This window comes from Polypterus senegalus, chromosome 17, assembly GCF_016835505.1.
Source record: "Polypterus senegalus isolate Bchr_013 chromosome 17, ASM1683550v1, whole genome shotgun sequence".
NCBI lineage: Eukaryota > Metazoa > Chordata > Cladistia > Polypteriformes > Polypteridae > Polypterus > Polypterus senegalus.
This window is the reverse complement of record NC_053170.1, coordinates 80028047-80049200: the sequence shown is the minus strand read 5'-3', so window position 1 is coordinate 80049200 and position 21154 is coordinate 80028047. Positions and strand designations below refer to the sequence as shown.

General features: G+C 38.6%; 1 protein-coding gene across 4 annotated transcripts in view; it reads left to right on the top strand.

The window, feature by feature from the left end:
• Positions 1–21154, top strand: part of LOC120517926 (receptor-type tyrosine-protein phosphatase U-like) — a 1019277-nt gene that overhangs the window by 945243 nt on the left and 52880 nt on the right. For 2 of the 4 annotated variants that reach the window (XM_039740444.1, XM_039740442.1), the window contains 3 exons: positions 1337–1354; positions 9741–9777; positions 19338–19435. In XM_039740444.1, coding sequence (XP_039596378.1) covers positions 1337–1354; positions 9741–9777; positions 19338–19435 — 153 coding nt within the window. The remainder of the gene's footprint in view (positions 1–1336; positions 1355–9740; positions 9778–19337; positions 19436–21154) is intronic. The other 2 variants (XM_039740445.1, XM_039740443.1) reach the window with 1 other exon arrangement.

Genomic DNA, 21154 nt, shown 5'->3' with positions numbered 1-21154 from the left:
TAGTGTGGTGGAGAGCAGGGCTGTGGAGTTGGAAGCAATTATTGTGTTACTGGAGTCAGAGACAGTAAAAACGCACCAACTCTGACTAAATGTCAGTTGTAATATAATGTGCTAAAATTTCCATTTGCAGAATATGCTGATTCGATTAAACTATTTTTCCTTCCTGAGTTTTGATAAAAAATACAGCTTTTTTTTCAATCTTGCAAGTTTAAGTCATAAGATTTAATGTTTGTAAGCCACAACAACATTCTGTGGCCTTTAAACCCGAACTTTAACACATTAGAGTGCTAAGTAGTCGTCTAGCAGTGATGAAGTGCCTTGCATCGTCTGTGCTTTCAGTCTACATAGTAAATATATGAGTCAGATCACAAACTGGGGAGTCAGAGTCGAAGGTTGTGTATACCAGCTCCACAGCCCAGTCACGTCTCGTCTTGATGTTATTTTGGACAATCTATAGGAGTATGATGGACAGACTTGTTGGCCAATGTTCTAACAGCTGAACCTTTGTGCTTCTGTTTTTTAATGTATTATATTATATTATATTTGTTACAAAACCACTTGACTTGGGCCTTGTTACACACACTTATGCAGTATATATAGTGCACATATGTCCATACTGTAGGTGGGAATGTTTAATTAAAAGATTTCTTATTGAAAGAGACTTTTACAACACCACTAATTCTGAAAACACTAATCACTGTTTAAAATATGTGTTATATGAAGCTTCTTATTTCATATCACTGTATGAAAGCTTCTAATATTAAAAAAATAAATCAGAGACTGAAAATATAAACAATTAAAGGCAGCATTACCAGAATTGGGGGAAACTAAAGAAATACATTTAACAGACTTCAGAAAAATGTGAAACCCTAACCCAATACTAGGAAATTCTCCTCAGCAGATGTGCTAAGAGAATGGAAGCAGCAACTGGGCGTGCAGTGGGAACAGCAGCACCTGAGGAAATGTCAGGCCAGGGTGGAAGAATACACAGCATTGGCCTGGGGAAAGGGACATTTGTAAATCTTGCTTGTGCTAAACAGAATGCCTCTTGGACCTTCTTATGATTTCCCAATGTTGACCTTGGTGGTGTGCAGGAATAAACCGCACTGAATGGATTCATACCTGTAGGTACCACGAGAAAACTCTTGTAGATCTTTCTTTCTCTGGTCAGCCCTAGCCAAAGTTAAAGCCCAGCTAATATTTACATTGACTTATGCACACTTGAGGTAGAGGTGGCTGCTTTATCTGTCTTATCTGGTGCTTTCTGTTATTCTGTACAAAACATTTCATTAATGAGCTCCTGTCTTTCTCTTTTTCCAACCCTTACACTCTGTAGATTCGGATAAACAGGGAAGTAAGTATTCTAGATCTCTCTCTTCTCTCTCTTCTCTCTGTTTTAAATGTTTCAGTGCTGCACAGTGAAATTTGTTCTACTAACATCAACAAGCAGCCTCAAATGTTCTGCTGGGGCCTTACTTAACATAGCAGGACAATCATTACATTCATGGTTTAATGTATAATGAAAGTTAACAAGCCAATCATTATATACTCAGTTAACTTAATAATATCTTAACAGGACAACCAATTACATCCTTAGTTAAACTTACAATAAAACTTAACAACATACCCATTACATACTTGATTTACTTTACAATACTAATTGTAGTGGAATGTTACAATGAAGATGTCTCTGGTGAGCAGAGTAGCCAAAGTCCAAGGAGCGAAACTGGAAACCACCAGACGATGGGTTCAATGCCTCACTCTGTGGCTCTGAAAGTCGCCTCACCTGCCTGCACCCCACGTGTACAGTATGTAGTATCTCTGCAGACAGTCTGCTGTCAAGTGCTTGTACTGCATTTCTCCTTCCTGTGTTAAACATTGGAGTCAGCATGCCTTACAGTCCTGTGGTGCATGTGTCCGTGCAGAATGAGATGGAGTCCCTTTTTAAACCATGTTCTTCAAGCGTGGGTGGTATCCAAATAATTGGCACTAGAAAAAATAACGATTGGGTGTTTCTGTGATCCCAAAGAGGTAAATGTGGTGTTACAGCCTTACCTTAATGTAACTGTGGTATATCCAGTTGCGTATATTTATTATATTCCAAAGGCAGCGTGTCAAACAGGGACTGAGCAGTCCTTCTGTTTTCCCAGTCTGTGCCATGTTCCTTAATTCTCTGTATGCTTTAGCTGCGGGTGAACAGATACTGGGCAGCTGATGTCCTTTTCAGGGTGTGTTCCTGTCTTGCACCAATTTCTGCTGGCATATACTCTGGATCCCCAATGCCCTGGTGAAAATAAACAGTTCGTGAAAATGAATGGATGCATATGGAGAGAGGTGTGGAGAGTTTACACAAAGAATTCCAAAGAAATAATGTATGCGTTCTGAATGACTAGCCTGTTATTACAGCTTTAGTAAAACAGTAGTAATTATTTTGAGCAGACACTATAATTTGATGCCCACAATTAGGGAGGGGCAGATGATAATAAAAGGAGATGGACCATGTTCCTCCTTTCCTTTTCAGCATTTACATTTTTTACTTTTTTTTTTTTGTTTTGTTCATTTTGTTTTAGATTATTTTCAAGGGCACATTGTTTTACTTTAGTACAAAACGGGTGGCACGGTGGCGCAGTGGTAGCACTGCTGCCTCTCAGTTAGGAGACACGGGTTCGGTTCCCGGGTCCTCCCTGCGTGGAGTTTACATGTTCTCCCCGTGTCTGCGTGGGTTTCCTCCCACGGTCCAAAGACATGCAGGTTAGGTGGATTGACGATTCTAAATTGGCCCCAGTGTGTGCTTGGTGTGTGGGTGTCCTGCGGTGGGTTGGTGCCCTGCTCGGGACTGGTTCCTGCCTTGCACCCTATGTTGGCTGGGATTGGCTCCAGCAGACCCCCGTGACCCTGTGTTCGGATTCAATGGGTTGGAAAATGGATGGATGGATGGAAACAATAATATCTTACCTGCTGTATTCAGAGCAACTGAAACAGATTAATTCAGTTAGAAATTGGTCTGTCATGAGCCCCAGTTGTTTTAAGCTAGTTTAGCATGTTATGAAATTTTTATTTTCTGCTAACATTTCATGTTTTTTACAGTTGGAATTTTGAGAACATCATAAAATGTTGTGCTACGTAGGTCTCAGTGGATGCTTCCTGTCCCAATGCTGTGTGAAATTAATTAGTACCTTAATGGATGACAGGGTTTTGACATGTGATGGCTACAATACCCCCTTTGTACTTTACCTTAAAGACTCCTTCTGAAATAACCGTAAAAAGCTTTATTTTGTTAAGATTCACTAGTACCTGATTTAAGAATCGTTATGATCACAATTCTCATCTTGCTTGTTTTTCAAACGTATGTACAATCGTCAGTCCCTCGCTAGTCCTCCAGGTTTGATTTTCTGTTTACATTTTCAATTTCTGCCTCTAAAACAACTTCTAGAAAATGTTTTTGTAATCGTGTGCCTGAGCTTTTCACAGAGCACTAGAAGAAGAAAATAGAACCGCTAGAAGAAAATGGATTAAAGTAGAATGGGCATAAAAGGGTAACTGTACCAACTTGGGTTAGATTCTTCCCTAAACATTTAGGATAACAAAGGTCAAAAAGCAAAACCCAAACTGCCACTTCTTCATTGTGATAGTTCTGATTTTCATATAATAACCCAATAAAACCAAACAAGTCTGATGACCAAATATTCCAATGTACAGTTTCTTAAACTATGGGTCAGGGGTTCTGCCATTGGGTAGTGCCGGGTCACTACCCACTGCTGTATTAACGGGAAGTGTTGCTGCGGGTTGTTTAAGCAATCAACACTGCTAAGCTATGACTTTCGACGCCAGTTCCCCAAAGGGGGACCACCACACCATTACTATCGCCAGCGATTCTCCAAGGGAACTGGGTCTCAAAGACTACTTTGTATCTACTTCATCAAATTCAATAAAGCTTGTGCGTTTGTCAGACTCTCCTGTCATTAAGCAGGCACATAGAAGTCAAGCTGCAGCACTCACGCAGTTGTAACACATGCTTTGCTCTCCGCTATCAGGGTCAAACGTACTACGTGTACACTGGATCAAGAGTTCTGGACACTGGAGCACACCACAGCTATAAGCTTTTTTCAGATTTACTTGCAAATAACTAAGGCAATTAACCGATTAAAAAAAAAAAATCCACACAACTTTAATTTCCACAGCGGCATATACCACATGGGTCTATTAAATGTTCTAAGTTATTAGGCACACATTATTACTTACTTGTATGATTTAGCAGATACAATAATTACTCTTGAATCCTCTACTGTATGTAAGTGGCTCTCAAATTCCGGAAGTGGTTGCAGCTTTTTTGTTCCAACCACCTTCTGTTTTTAATTGGATTCTGGGCCTAATGAAGCAAGTTGTTATTTCAGTTTTTAGATTTTGGGGTCAATGTAGAAATTACAAAAGTGAGTTTAGTCATTTTCTACTAGAATGTACCAAGCATTTTCAGTACATATGTTACATGGGGATAATTTAGTGTTTTTTTTTTTTTTTTTAACTTGTTTAATAATTTCATTATCAGGATTTTCATTCTATTTTTCCAGGTGTTTTAGGTACTTAATCCACGACTTACTAACTCGCTGCGCTACCCGTCCGTCTAAGATGGGTTGAAATCTCAGTAATTAACAGACTTCAACGTTGATGTTTGCAGTGCAACTATATAGTCAAAATAAAAATACAAGATATTTGCAGACATGTTTAAATGAATTATACAACACATCAAATTCCTGATTTAATTTTTATTGATTGTTTTTGCTATAACACACTCAAGTAGATTCTGGTGTAAGCTGTTTTGCATAGATATCAGTATCTCATTGGAGCCCATGTGCTTTTAGTTAACGTATTTACTGTGAGTTCCAGTTAAATGTACATTTACATAATAAATACAGTTGGTTAGGAAAGCACTGCACGATAAAACATTCAAACAATACCTTGGGGAAAAGCTATTGAAAAACGCTCTTCATGTAAAAAAAATTATATTGCATGAAAAATCCTTTAAAATAAAGGGACAGCTAATAACAAAAGAAAGGAGGAAATAAGAGCTCTGAATCTCTAGGCAGCAAAACCATTGACAGGGAGATAACTAGAGCCTAATCCAGTCGCAGGCTTAAAATATGCAAAATGCAGGCATTTATTTGCCAAATTATTATTACCAGTTAACTTTGAGAAAAAGCAGTTCACATCCTAAATAGGAAAATGTGTTCCCATAATGCTGCGCCTATGAATTAAAGACCTGCCTCACCCGTCATTCACTGAGCAAAATCCTGTCTTCAGTTCAAAAGTCTATCATTACGTACACATCATTTCATATACACTATACATATATGTTATAATATTTGGGAAAACCAATACGTATAGCTTGGACTGCTATGTTGCAAGACAACATACCAAAAGCACTAACAATTACACAAACAAAAATTAAAAATAGTAACATCAAATTAGCGTTCAGTTTTTGTGCACAATCAGCACCATTACAGCTCAGGTTGTGCATAACTGCATGATGCACTCAAGTCGAGCCCACCGCTGTTATATGGAGAGGAGGAGTCATTAATGAAGACTGAATATGTGTACTGTATAACTGTCTTAACCTTAAGCCCAAATGGTTGGAAATGTTAGTATGATCCACTTGCACTGGTCATTGTCTACTTTTATTGGTTCCAGTATAATGTAGGCTACAGTAGGTAACACAATTAATAAAACAACAACAACATGCTATGTCTTCATTGGAGGAAGTGTAAGTGAGGAAGAAGGAATCCAGTGATTCCACACTGACGTGGGTAGCACCTACACCGTGCTGTTTCAGGTCAGATATCCCACTGACATTCTCTCTTGAAACTCTGAACTATAACTTGACAGCCTCTCATGTTTTATGGGTGAACCTGCATTGGCAGAAATCACTGTGCAGCATCTTGTTCTGGACACTCCGCCATGCTGTTGTTTTTTTTTTTTTCTGGTACTTTATTAATTCCTGAGGGGAAATTGTCTTTTCATGTGACCTTTGGAGGTCAGAGTGCAGGGTCAGCCATTGTACAGCACCCCATAGCAATTTTTTGTAAGGTTAAGGGCCTACCTCAAGGGTCTGACAGAGTAGGATCCTTTTTAGCAGTGGCAGGATTTGAACTGGCAACCTTCCAGATACCAGCACAGATCCTTAGCTTCAGAGCCACTGAGGAAAACTAAAATCCAACCATCCATTCATGGACTAAACCTACATAGACACTGGGTAAAACAATTCCATGAATGGTCTTCATTCAGTTTATTAATAACAGCCTTTAGTCTAACGGCCAATTCTTGATTAAATAATATAGGGCTACTATTCCTAATGGAGAACAAGCAGCACTTTTGATCAAAAAAATTACAGCTCTGGTAATACCCAAGCAGAAGGGTGAGTGAACTGTATCCAGAAAGCACATTAAAATGTGGGCACAGTGCCATCACCACTGAGGGATTTGTTTTTTCTTAATAGAAGAAAGCATGGCAGTAATCTCCTGCATCAAGAGTGATACCTTAATAAATTAGACCTTGAGTATGATGATGCAAGGGAAATTTAATTTGCAGGCAAACTGATTAATGTTACTCAAAGAAAAAATGAGATTGGCCAGGAATGAACTGGAGTGAACGATAAAAAATGTGGAGTTAATTGCAGTTTGATCATAGCTGTCCGCTCAATTCATACAAGAGATTGAGGTAAAAGATTTCTTTAGTCAGTAAAGAAGCTGTGTTTAGTCCCAGCAGGGATTCTGTGTAGTCTCGCTTGATAAAATGGAGATTATGAGTCTTACCCATCTCGGAAGACTCGATCATCAAATCCAGAATCGCAAACAGTTCTAACTAATTAGTCATTTTCTTTACTTTAGCATCTTAATAAGATTATACCACAAACTATCTCCATCTCTTTCCTGATTCTGAATGGACTACTAGAGGGTCACTGAGAGCCAGAGTCTATCCCAGCAGCATTTTCTGCAAAGCAGGAACCAAAACTCAATGGGGCACCAGGCACATTAAGTCACTCTGGGGCAATTTAGCTTAATCTCTTTATAACGTGGAAGGAAACCAAATCATTTATGTAGAACATATACAGTTATACCAACATACAAACAAATTACCCTCTGGCATAATAAAGTCAACCGAACCTAACAGTCCACACAAAGAAGACCTGGACCTAACGTCCCAGTTGTGTGGAGCTCAATATCAATCATATTAATAGTTTATCATACATCAGCAGTGTCAGATTTGGAATTTATGCTATTCAGAATGTTTTGGAGCAGCTTTGATGAATTAGTCTAGGTGAGCTGATCTTAAGAAGGTTGTTCCTTTGATAATAATTACTGAGACGTAAATATTTATGCCATTCAGAGAAGACAACTCTTTCTTGAGAGATCACATGCTTTATACCACCAAGGTCCATCGTCCAGTTTCCAGTAAATAGTTAAAGATGTTTGAAGTCTTACATGAGGATTAGATTATTCTGAAATGGTTAAGGGGGAATTTTAATAAGTATAATTTGTATTGCAATGCTCACTCGAGTACAGTTTTATTTTATTACATTGTTGCTGTGCTACACCTCAGTTTAGACTAATATACACTAATACCGTATACAGTATACCTATTTATAATCCACATAATCTATACATTATACTAATGTGTAATCATGCCAAGCAAATGTGAATTTCTTAACTGAACTTTGAAATAGTCCTACTAAAAGGTAATTGTTTTTTCAAATAAAAAAGTAAAGAACCTGTAAACATTTTCATTGGTACCAATCTAAATATTGTGACACCAGGTTCTCTCTGCTCTAACTGCTGACATTTTGGTGGCACTCAAAATGTGTGATTTTCACTGTGTTTTGATGAAAATCGATTTTTTAAGAACGTTTAGTTCACTTTTTGTAAACAGTGGATTCAGTAAATATTCAGACCTCTTGAGTTTCTGTACACTTTATTGTGTTAAATGTAAGTTTTGTTTTTTTTTAAAGGTAAGATAATTAAAGAAAACCGGATGCATCTAAAGCATCTGTAAACTGCCATTCTCAGGCCTCTCCACAAATGGGGTGTAAGTCTGGGCTTTGGCTGTGCCAATCAGAGACAGTCAGAGCATTGTCACAAAGCCACTCCAGCTTTGCCGTGACTGTATGCATCGGGTCATTGTCAGGCTGAAAGGTGAACCGTCACCCCATCCTAAGGTCGCATGCACTCTGGAGCAGGTTTTCTTCAAGACCTCTCTGTATTTGACAGCATTCATCCTTCCTTCAACTCAGACCAGTCCTCCTGTCCCTGCCGCTGAGTAGCACCTCCATAGCAGAATGCTGCCCTCAGCATGCTTCACCACAGAGATAGTATTATGCACGTGATGAGTAGTGCTTGGTCTTCTCCACACACAGTGCTTGGAGTTCTGCCCAAAGAGTTCATTTTGTGTCTCATCAGACCAGAGAATCCTGTTCCTTACGCTCTCAGAGTCTTTCAAATGCCATCATATAATGGCTTCCGTCTAACCACTCTGCAATAAACGCCTGATTTATATTATTATTATTAGCCACAATTTAATTGCAATGGTCTACAGAGAGTTCCTTGGACTTCATTGCTTGATTTTTGTCCGCTATGCAGTGTGAATTGCGGGACCTTCTATAAACAGTTGTGTGCTTTTCTAAACCAAGTCCAATCGATTCAATTTCTCACAGAAGGACTCCAGTCAAATTCTAGATACATCTCAACAAGACTGAAAGCAAAGGTGCCGCAGCAAAGGGTCTGAATACTTTAAGCAATGAGAGATTTCACATTTTGATTTTTAATAAAGTTGCAAACCTTTCTGAAAACATGTTTTCACTTTTCATTATGGATTATTGATTTTAGATTGATGGGCAAAAGTGTCAAATTTATCAATTTAAAATTAAACAACTATTAACACAGTAAAGTAGGCAGAAAGTGAAGGGGTCTGATTTTTTTTTTTTTTTTTTAATCTTTCAGGTTATTTTTTGTGCCCAAAGCCCCTATTTTGATTAAACTGGTGTTCCAGTGGCACATTTAGCCAGTAACTAACAATACTCATCCTTGAAGTGCCGTATATATCACAAGTCAAAATAATGTGAAACTGCCTGAAAGCAGCATCTCTGAGACAGATCACTGCTGGTAGCGCCAGCAAGTGTCTGTTTCAAAGCTTTAATCAAATTCTTTACTGTGCTTTCATTCTACCACTTTGATCTGGGCTTATTTTTTATAGCCTGGCCATTTTTCTTTCAAGTTGTAAAGACTCTGAGACTCATAAAGCAAGTTCACAACTAGTATGAAAAGCAGTTCATCCTGTCTGTGTTGGTATATTCGATAAGTTCTTACAGCAGCACAAGTCTTAAAGATCAAACACTGTGTGCTGCTTCCACCAGGCTGCACTGATCTCCACCACGTTTAGAAGCTGAACTTTGGTTTGTTTTTTTTTTTTTTTCATATAGTAAAGGTGCCACAGTGATGTGATGGCTTTTATAAATAACTATGCTTTGGGCTCCTGATCCTTCTGGAAAGTCACAAAAGTCATAAAGCAAAATAACTTAAATGTTGCAAAACAATATCTAGAAAAAGGCGAAACACTACTTTGATATCTCTGTATGGCAGAGCAGCTGGCATCCCTCCTTGAACCTACTTATTGTCCTCTGTGTAGTCTGTTGTCCTCGATGTATTGTTTTCATATGCCTTGCTTACAATAATCCTCATCTTGCTCTTTTTCAGGGATATCACAGATCCAATCATTTTATTGCAACTCAAGGTAAGGTCTAAATACTATTTGAGATACAAAAGCCCATATCGTTTAAAATTAAAGGAGTAAAAACTATCCAAGCCTTCTGTTTTCCTAAGGCTAAGTAGATTTTAAAGCGACTGTCTGCTCTAACATTGCATACAGAAAGAGAAATGTAAAAATCTGCAAAACATTACTAACCCCTTGTCAGTTTTCCAGTTAATGTTGTCGTACTTGACTCTGAATACCTTTGCTGTGTCAGCTCATTTTTCATTTAATTAAATAAACCATTTGATCCTGGAAGAACATAATAAAAAGCCTCCTGTTCTGAATTGTATGCTTTTGCCTGTAATGAACGTTCTAGATGAAACCTCCATTTCTTTGCTGCCTCTTTTTGACATATCTATTTACTGATCCAACAGTACCCTGCCATTAGTGTAGGTCGTGTAGGGCTGTGTCAGTCAGTGTGCATCTGCAAAGGAAAAGAGGCTAAAGGATATTTTCAAGATGAAAAGGAAAGAAGGTTAAAGACCCAACATATCAGCTGTACAGTCTTTATCAGTTGTGATTACTATACCGCTGAATTTCATAATTTGATTTTATTTTTATTTTTGTAGTCATTTCTTGGCTTCAAAAAATCATGAAGCTGATGTTTCAGAAGTTTCTGAGGTTAATGAATTTGGTGGTTTCATTTATCTTTTGTTCTGATGAGTTTAAATAAACGTTTCTCTTTTTCCTCCCATGATGCTGTATTGCTTCATTATAAACGCCACCACTGTTGTTGTTCAGTTGCTAGGCTGTAGCTAAGCTTAATGACCAGAGGTGCACATGATGTGACATCATCATTACGTCACAATAAAGGTCAGCCTCGCATATTCAGATTACGTCATGCATCTTATTATACTAATTTCATCTATTGGTTTGGACTTGTTTCCGTTTCCTGACTTCAATTCTCAAATCTTGCATTGGTTAATAAATAGGACTCGACTTCCTGGCTCTCAACCCTCTTGCTGTGTTCTTTGTGGCCCAGATTCTGCTTCATGTTTTAGGCTCTGTTTAAAATACTACAGTACATCTTTTGTTCACTTGCTTCAGCTTTAGCTTGCTTTTAATTTAAAACCATCTCTGACTGACATTCCAGTTTAGTGTGGAACTTACCTTTAACCCTTTTTTCCATCTACTGCCATTGAAGCTGGAGCATGATCAGGCAGCAGTGGGCATAAAGCTGGACCGTACCATGGCTGGGCTGTTAGTCCATCACAGGGCACACTCATACAAACATTCACACTCATTCTTTGGGATTTGACTGGAGAAAAAAAATAGGCTTTTACAAGAATCTGAACTCAGGATACAAGAGCTATGAGGCAGCCATGCTAACCACAACACAACCATGGAAACCCTTAAATCAATGTCACATTACATGACTTTTAGTCATGGGATATGTCAGATTTGCCAATTAAATTTAATGATCTTGCTGCCAGACCATCTAAATTTAAAACGACTGAAAAAATCACACAAAACGTTAAAAAAAATCAGAATTGGTAATACAGTGGTACCTCGGTATATATCCGCTTTGGAATAAGTCCAACTTGGTATACATCCTGTTTGGACGCGAAACATTTTGCTTGGTATACGACATTTGTTTGGAATATGACTTGCGTGCCAGAACACCACGCGCTACCCTTGTTTACCTCTCTCGAGACAAAGCCACGATTGCCCACGAGCGTCAGTACGCCAGTTGCTAGCATTCAGTGAACAACCTGCACTATAACTCTGTGAATATTCAGGTGATTTTGTGTTTTTTCGCGTAAATTTGAATTGATTGTTGAAAAGTATGAAGGTGGCATGCGTATCCGGGACTTGGCTGCTGCATACCGTATGCCGAGAACGACTGTATCTACGATTGTGAAAAACAAAGACATTATTAAAAAGTAAAGTGAGGTTAAATTTTTTCATCTAATTGCTTTTGTATTTATGTATTTTCATATTAAGCAGTGTTAAAATTATTTTATGCAACCCCATCAATGTACAATATGCCAATAACAATAGGATTTTTTTTCATGGGAGGGGATTAATAATTTTCCCTTTATTTCTTATGGGAAAAATTTGTTTCGTATACATCCTGTTTGGTATAAGTCCAAGGATCTGGAACGGATTAAGGACGTATACCGAGGTACCACTGTATATACAAGTGGAGTGTCGCTTTATGCTATTTCAGCGTTGTTGATCACAAATATATTTTTGATATTTGATTCTGTACCGGTGGTCTTGGCCCTCTAAGAGCCACTTCCAAAAGGTTTAAAATGACACATTTCAAATATCAACATGTGGGGTATTGCTTTAGACCATTTCAAGGTTGGTGATTATGAACGCGATGTTATTTTTGATTTCTGCCATCTATAGACCTCTATCAGAGGGTGAAAAGTGACACATTTCTATTAAAAATGAGAATATTTAGACTTTAAGCATTTAAAATGAAGCGCACATTTTAATATCTCAGATATTTGACACAACTACTCTAGTTTATTATGTATTTCTACCTCATGAAGTAAATCATTACATTTCATATGAACACCATGAATTAGGGAGGCTTGTGCAAATTCAGACTTTTCATACTGTATATGTTTTATTTGTTCCAAAAATTAGCATTGCAAAAAAATACATTATGATAACCAAACATAAGTGTCAGTGAAAAAAATTTAAGAAATTTAAGTCTATTCATTTAGAAATACTGTACAAGCAATCTTACACATCACAGAAACTACTCAGATTTGTAACCTCAAACAGTATTGAAACTGCAAACGTCGCCCAAAACTGAGAGCCATTTAAAAACAAAGATGCCCATTGTGTTCTACAACCTCATATTAAATTAAATAGGATTTTATCACAGATGCTAGAAGCATCTCAGCAAACATTTTAGAACAACACTAATGACTTCTTGCCAAATTCTAAAGAAGTGCTGCACAGTTTCTGTAGTTTAATCTAAAATATCCCATTGAATTATGGAGAGAGCCCACTGAGCAGAATTAGTCAATGTTCTCAAAGTGCAGTGTAGGACGTAACGGTCAGTTTAGCACCAGGTAGTCTAAACTCAATTGAGAAACAACTCCAAACACTGGGGATTTTACCAATTGGACAATTTAGAGTAATACATTAGGCTAAGAGCATGCTTTTAGACTGTGAAAAGAAAGTGGAGGTCCCTCATGACAATGTGCAGTTGTTACACTTTGGACTTACCCATAAAGACCCTTATTTAATATTTGTTATGTCAATGCTGTTTCCGGGTAATGACAATTACACTCCTGTCTCTTGTGAGGTTCTTAATAGTCAGCAGATGATCTGTATATAAATCATTTTATATTTCTTAAGCTTTGTTTTGTTACTTGCCATCTTTTTGAGTTTTGTTTATAACCAATTTTCTTTTTAACCTCTCCTTTGCCTTATTTGGTTTATACCATTTTGTAATAGACTGGCCACATTGACCTAAGATTTCTAGAGTTGTGTTTTTTTGTGTGTTGCCACAGCCCAACTCACAATATCAAATCCTGCTCTATTCTTGGCAAAAAGGATTTTTATTCCTCTAGTCCATACACCTTCAAAGCCTAAACCTAAAGAAGTCAATGGGTGCCACTGATGGCATTCATCTACTAAAATGCTATAGCGGAAGCATGAATGCTAAACACAGAATGGACTTTCAGACATAATATATACATGCCAAATAGAAGTGCTATTTTATGTGCTTGAAAATGATATCTTAAAAATAGTTCATGAGCCCAGATGTTAAACCTGCTTAATATGTATAAACTATTAAAAGGAAATATTTGGAAGGTGGCAAGAAAAGCAATTAAAATGCACATGAGATGACTTGCATTACAGTCAGGCTTTCATCCAGCCGGCAGTGATGTGTGTTGGTACTTTACAGAAGGTTCTCATGTATTCCAGGGGGATACCCATTTGGGAGATTGATAGTCTGCTGCCACTTCCAAATAAGATTGCCCAATTTAATATCTCCACAAGCTGGCAGCAGCTACAGCAACAAGACTCTGAACGTGCTTTGAACAACACACACAAATCGGGATGAAAGATGGTATAATCACCTCAGAAATAATTACACAGATGTAAAGCTCCAGTCACTATACACAGGAAGGGAAAATTTAATTTAAAATTGAAAGAAACATTAGATTGGCAGCCTCTAGGGTTCCCTGTTAATTTATTATAAACGATCCTTCCAAAATGAATTATCCGTCTGTTTCAATTTTAAGTAATTTGCCTTGTCTTTTTTTTTTTTTTTTGTTTTTCACCTTAATAAACATGGATATGTGAAAAGTTCCCTTGCAAAGAGAGCACTTAATGTCGGAACAAACTTTTGACCTTCACTAGTCACAAATATATTATTTGGAAAAGTTTTCCCCCCTTATATTTAACATGCTGTTTGCATATACTGTACATAAGGCTGTATATAAAAATACTCATCAGAGTAGCCTGAATTCACCGTGGCATTAATTCTACCAGGAGCTACAAAAAAGGGTTCAGCTTGAAGCAGATTCAGTTTCATTCTTTAGGTTTTGGGCGACAGTGGATCACACTTACACGCGGCGCATTACTTCTCACCCTGCTGGTTTGAGGACACGTACCTGAGCAGACCACTATATCGAAACAAAGACACCAAGGTCTCCTAATATGATCTCTGCATTTCAAAGTGGTGCATTGTCTTTCCAGAATCAACTGTTAACAAATAGGTAAAAGATGGTCATTGACCTGAATCGTGGTTTACTAAGCTGTAGAACTCAATGTTTTTATTTTCATTCATTTTGTTATATACTCTAGATTGCTATCTCTTATTTTAACATGATGTCATTCTGTGACCATTTCAGGGCCTTTCTCACTATCACAACAATGCTATTGATGGTGGCTGCATTATCAGACATATGAACCGAGACAAATGTCATGTCCATAATCATCACACACATTTTATTATGATAGTGCTCTCTCAAGCCAATGCCACATTAGTCAACATCTAGTTGTAGGGGATGTCAGACTTGCGGACTGCGTTGCTGATCTCATCACTGGACCATGTCAAACTTAGCGACTGCAGGCAGACTTTCCAGTTCAGTCATGCGCTCCCTTTTTTCAGACAACCAATAGCAGGGTGTCTGATGACGCTGGTGCTGTACCAAGGATTAACAGGTATGGCACATGCAGTCGCAATGTTGACCCTTTTTCTTATTTTCTATTCAATCATGGTGCATAAAACTAATGATCTCAGACAGATGAGCTTCTCCTCTGTTTGTCACGCTCAAAACCCCAGTGTTCCATATTCCTCATTGCTCTGTTATATGCATTATACTTCCTGATGAAGTTGCAGATATCTGGAGTGTGTCACTGGGCATGTCATATTATGTGACTGACTTTATCGGTGTGTGACATTGACTGCCTCAGACTTGCTAAGGATATGTAAATGAAGACTGTCAACGCTTTGGGGGAAAAAAATTGTTCACAAGAATTATAGAATGGAATTTTTAGTTACAGTTTGGAACATATTGCCTTGTTTATTTAGGCCTTCAGCATGGCTTTGTGGATCAATTACCATTAATGTTTTCTGGCCTCAGACCCTCGGCTTCACAAACAGCTATACTCACCATCTCGCCTAAAAGTTACTTAATCTCCTTATTTCCATCTGGCCATAATAACAAAGTAAAGATGCACTTGACCAGAAATATAAGGTTGTGCCTTCAAACATACCAGGTGTGCATGTGAAGAGCGCTCTTACAGCTCTGACCGGATTCTGCCCTTTCCATTAATGAGTGGCACTTGTAATTGGCCACATTTTCCACTCTTCAACTGCTCTGTACTGACGTTGGTGTTCCCACCGAGGTCATTATGTTTTCCCAGTAGGTCATTTGCTATTGAACAATATTACAATGCGATTCTGCACACCATTGTACCGTTTTAGTGATCATGATCAGCATGCAGGCCTCCTGCTTCTGCCCATCATATGATCTGTTGTTTTCAAAATGCCGTTTTGTAGTTATTATTCTTAGATTATTGACAATGCACTCAAAAGACAAACTGCATTTTATATAGCACAATGGCATAATAAACACAATCCTAAGACTTGACAGTTACACAGTTTCAGTATCATCGATTATGAGTAGAGTTGTGTGCTAAGAACCAAACATGGAGACTGTGGATTTATGTTGACTTATAGTTTAAAGGTTTGTTCGTGAGAATGCCACACTACCACCCTAAACACGGGTGTGTTTGAAAATCCAAATAGAAATGGCAAATCCAAGAATCTCCCATGATGACCGCCATCCCTCTTACAAAGCCACTTAGCATAATTACAGTATGCCAAAGTTATGTAGCCTGATTCACTTGATTATCATGGAGTAGGTGGTCTATGTAGCCAGAGTTAGATTGGTGCCATTGATGCATATGAGCAGGAGGAGGATTGTAGACTGCCAACAGGATGCTATCAAGCATCCGTATTTCAGGGTGGTTTTAGACATCACTACAATTAGTGAAGAGGAGACACTGAAGGCTTTTCCTCTAAAAATCATTCTGAAAATGAAACATTTCCATTCCATAAAAGCAGAAGATGTTTATGTGCAAAATGTTATAGTACTATGCTAATAATTTTAGGCTGCTCAATGAAAATTAATCTCTTAATTAAAGATGGTTAGGAGGGAAAGAAATGTGTTTACAATAAAAAAATAACAAGAAAGGACAAGTCAGTATTTTGTGTGGCCTCACTTAGAACTCCAAATCGTAATCATTCAATTTGGTACACGACTTATATATTTTTTTCAAATATTCCTGTGATATTTTTTCTCAGGATTTACCTGAACTCTTCTTTTTAATTTGGTTGTTGTTTTGTTCTTTTCCTGCCCAGGTGAACCCACACAGCTTCAGACAAGTTGAGCTCGGGGTCCTGAAGTGCCCAACCTAAGTGTTAATGTTTAGTGCCCATCTTCCACACCAAGTGGTGTTTCATTGTATTCGTAGTGTTTTTGGTGTTTTGTGCTGAAGATGATTTTTGCCAAATGCACGGTACCTTCTAGGTCTGTTTACTAGGTTGGTCAACTCCTACAAACACACAGATACACACACATACACATGACATCCTAGACAGACAATTTAATGCCAATTGCCAGTCACCTCACAATATGTATTCTACATAGGACCACCTTCACATAAGTATGTAGGAGTGATACTCTACACAAGGACTCACAATCACCAGCGCTAACATATGGGTGTCCTCACGACACACGAAGTCTTAACAGTTTTGTTAGTTATGTGCCATTTATCAACCAATGTCTTACTTCCATCACACGTGTTCTTCATTTTGAGGTGCAACCTCTCAGGAAATCAGGATTGCCAAGGGTCAATGTTGGAGTGGCCTGCTTTTTTGATTTAAGCAATCAGCATTATGCATAGCTTACATTCGACCAAATGCACCATAGCAAACTGTTTTACACGCTACATACAGCAATTCGCGTCCGCGACAAACATGCGTCTTCTTAGATGCTCCTGCAGGAACACGGAAAGTCTATGTGAGTCACAGGTGCATCTGGACTGTGCAAAGACGACTCAAGTGACGAGATGGAGGTGGGCACATGAGCGATGGCAGTCCGCCAGTTTTCAGTCACGGATGATTGTGTGTTGGTTCGTTCCGTGCATTGTTACAATGTTGCTTTTCTTGCTGATTTGTTACATTACCGATTTTTCAATTGGTGAATTTTTTCCAACCAGCAGAACCTTGCATCTGGGTGAATTATTTTTGAGGTGATGTATACCATCTTTGTATCTTGTTGCAGCAAATTCAATGTCTTACTACAGTACCTCCTGCCATCTTGAAGAGAAATTAATTTGTGTCACTTAACTTCAAGGTGAAAGCATTTGGCTTTATATCCTGTACCCGTTGGAGGAGTTGGGGGTTTTACCTCTACGTAGGTGTGAATCTACTTGCTAGTTGAAGACGCAAAAATGCTTTCTGTCAATTTTAGCAAGACTCTACAGTCTTTCCAATTTCAAGTTTATGGTCGACTATACAAAGTACAATGAGATTCTTACATGCTTTTCTTCCTCAAACTAGTGACACCGATACAATGCCAACAGCATTGGCAGACAGCACCATACAGATGATAGGTATACAGCATAAGAGACACATGGGAGGTGCAGCCTTATGACCTTAGCATGCAAGCTGTCCTGAATCCAGCTGTTGTGGTGGTAATGGTCTTCTACAGTTGCCACAAGAGAGAAATGAGGAAATTGACGGTATAGGATAACAATAGCCTTTAATAACACTACTTGCCTTTTCAAGGTAGCGTATGTATACAGCATATCCTGAACAGAAGGGAGCTGTGTGACAGTAATATTCTGTGTCATTGTGCCCCAGAGCTTGCAGGTGCCATACCTGGATATTATGTAGCCAAAGAAAAAACACTCCACTTAGCATCTGTAGTAGCTGGTGAACACAGATGGGGACAGCCAGAGTTTCCTCCAACATCCGAGGAAGCAAAGTCGACGGCAAGTCATCAAGATATGCTGTCCCCACTTAGGTCACTACTGATGATGACTTCAAGAAATTTAGAGTTGCTGTCAAATTCCACAGCATCCCCTCAGTTTAACAATAAGCTAACTAGCTCATTAGGTTTACGACAGAGATCCCAGCTTTCATTTGTAAAGTACTGAAAACAAATTTACACATCTTGCACACACGCTTGGACACACAGTTCTTTTTTCTGTTATTAGTCCAACTCCCTTAATCAGTAGACCACCATCGCAATACATTCATGTGCTGTTTTCATTTCATACTTTTAATGAACGTTACCTTGACATTTTGACACGAACCTCTAGTTTGTTTTGCATTATAGTATTGTTCATTTCAAGATTCCCTTCATTTTCCATGTATATATTTGCTATAGAGCGGCACGGTGGCGCAGTGATAGCACTGCTGCCTCATAGTAAGGAAGCCGGGATTCCCTTCATGGAATTTCCTTGAGTCTAATGATTTGTAGGAGAGGCTCCAGCTGCCCTGCAACCCTGCCCTAGATACGCAGATTGGGATAATGGATGTATGGGACATATTTTGTGTTTCTTTCTAGAATTATTATCCTTCTGCATTTAGCAGACACTAACAAAATGAAATGCTTTTGAGCATCAAACAAGGTAAGAACAGTATTCACTGCCCTTCAATCAGGATCTCCGCTCTTCACATTCCTGAAATGCCACCTTTTTGAGCAGAAGGTGCAAAATGTTTTCATGCTAATGGGTAGGCATGTGTTCAAACAGGGCCTTTATATGGATAGTAGATTATTTTCACACATCAATCAGATCTTTTTCAAAGATTTTATGAAATTAACTCTTTATTTTTCAATTGCCAACTTCACTACTATTATTCTAGAATTGTACTTTTTATGCTTTTATAATTAATAATCCAGGAACAGCTTGAATCTGGTTTCACACAATAAATCTGGAACAATCAGTGCAAATAAACGTGCACAGTGAATCTTGAGTAGATATTTCTGTCAGCATTGACAAGCGCTTTGGAATTCTGGGAATGCACTTCTTTATTCTTGGTGTTACAGGACCCAAGCAGGAGATGCTGTATGACTTCTGGAGGATGGTTTGGCAGGAAAACAGCTTCATCATTGTGATGATAACCAAGCTTGTGGAAGTTGGCAGGGTGAGTTTAACAATTTCTTAACTTATATCAATAAAATGCCCTTACTCCAGCTGTCCCTTTAGACAGACACTGCATTCAAACAGAGCGGGGTCTTAAATGTCGTTATTTCACATGTAAACTTCACTTTGAACTCATTTTGTTATGTTCTGATCACTCAGTTGTGCCCCAGTCAGTTCTTGTAATACAGTCAGTTGGGTATGTGATGATACATCACCAGAGGTGGCACTTGAAGTGACCTGACAGGTCCTCGTAAGGCTCCTTCATACTCGGCAGTACATACTAGGTAGAGGTACAAGTGGTCCCACAAAGAGGATGCACACTCTGGTCTGTTAGCAGTACACGCATTCAATGTGCGGCACTGCATGCTTGCAGAATCCCCGGACTTTTCCCCCCTAAGTGTTTTCTTTGCCTTTCCACACCGATTGCAATCAATCAGATATTTCTGGGTAATTTCTTGCCATGAATTTGAGTAAATTTGGCTGTCCCTGTGTGCTTTTAATGCTGGTTTATGTAAGTGCAGGTAGCGACAAATCATGTTGCCCAACTTTTTCTTGAAAGCGGACATATTTTCTTGTCGATCAGTCAAAGCACACCAGGTGTGCAGGGGAAAGGGCGGTCAGGAAGAGTTCAGCTGCAGACCTCCACAGCTCCGCGACTCAGCAGATAGCTAACTGGATTGCACATTTTTGTCACCTGGTTTACTTGACTTGGGTCAGACAATCCTCCCACAACACTAATCTTATCCATAGTGTAACAAGGTGTAATCGCATAACCTCGTTGACACATAATGCAGAGCGACAATCTCCTGAACAGAGTAGCGCTCTGCAGCTAGACTCTATTGGCACAGGCACAGATTTCTAGAAGCACACCATCATCGACGTGAGGGTCCTTACGTCTTGACTGTTGATGAAATTCAAGTCACATTTGCATCAACATGAAGGCGCCATTTATAAATAGGCCTTTATTCTGTAGTGGAGCCACAGGTGGATCATATGAAAACTGCTATAGGACTTGAAGTTAAATGAGAAAAAACTATGTTCTATGCCAATTTCCAGACTATTTGATTCTTTTTAAATTTGTTTAAAAAGTTAAAATATGAGATCTACAAATTTATTGTCCCTTTGGGCTTTTTTTCACATATTCTGGTTACAGCAGGGAATCACAAGGCCTTTAACCAGAAACTTCGGTCACTCATTTAAGTAATGTTTAGGTAAAATCAAAACTCAACAGATATTCCCAAGCTAATTAAATATAAACACTTAAATGGTTACCTTAAATGTTTACCACATTTTCTTTGATACTCCTGTGATTCTATGGAATTTGCACTATTATTTAAATGAATGGCCCCCATGTGTAATATTCATAAGTTCAGGTTAAATACACATGTAACAGCTGGTCAGTATTGCTTAATTTCTATTGCAAACAACATAAAAAATGTACAAAAAATGTGAAGCTAATCTGTAAGTAACCTCGTGGAAAGTACAGATAGGAAGACTAAAGTGAAAAGATGGCCCAGCTTTCAGCTCTTCCAGGTGTGTTGGACAGCAGGGATGGAAGGGCATCCTGACCGAGAAGGTTGCTGCTCCATTTCTTTGTCTGGGAAGCTGATATGATGGAAGGACAAAGGGACACTGCCTTGTGGGCCCAGGAGTCACACTTAGGCATAGTTTATGTTTGGACAGCCGCTGGGCTGCATTGGAACTGCTGGGGTCCTTGGGG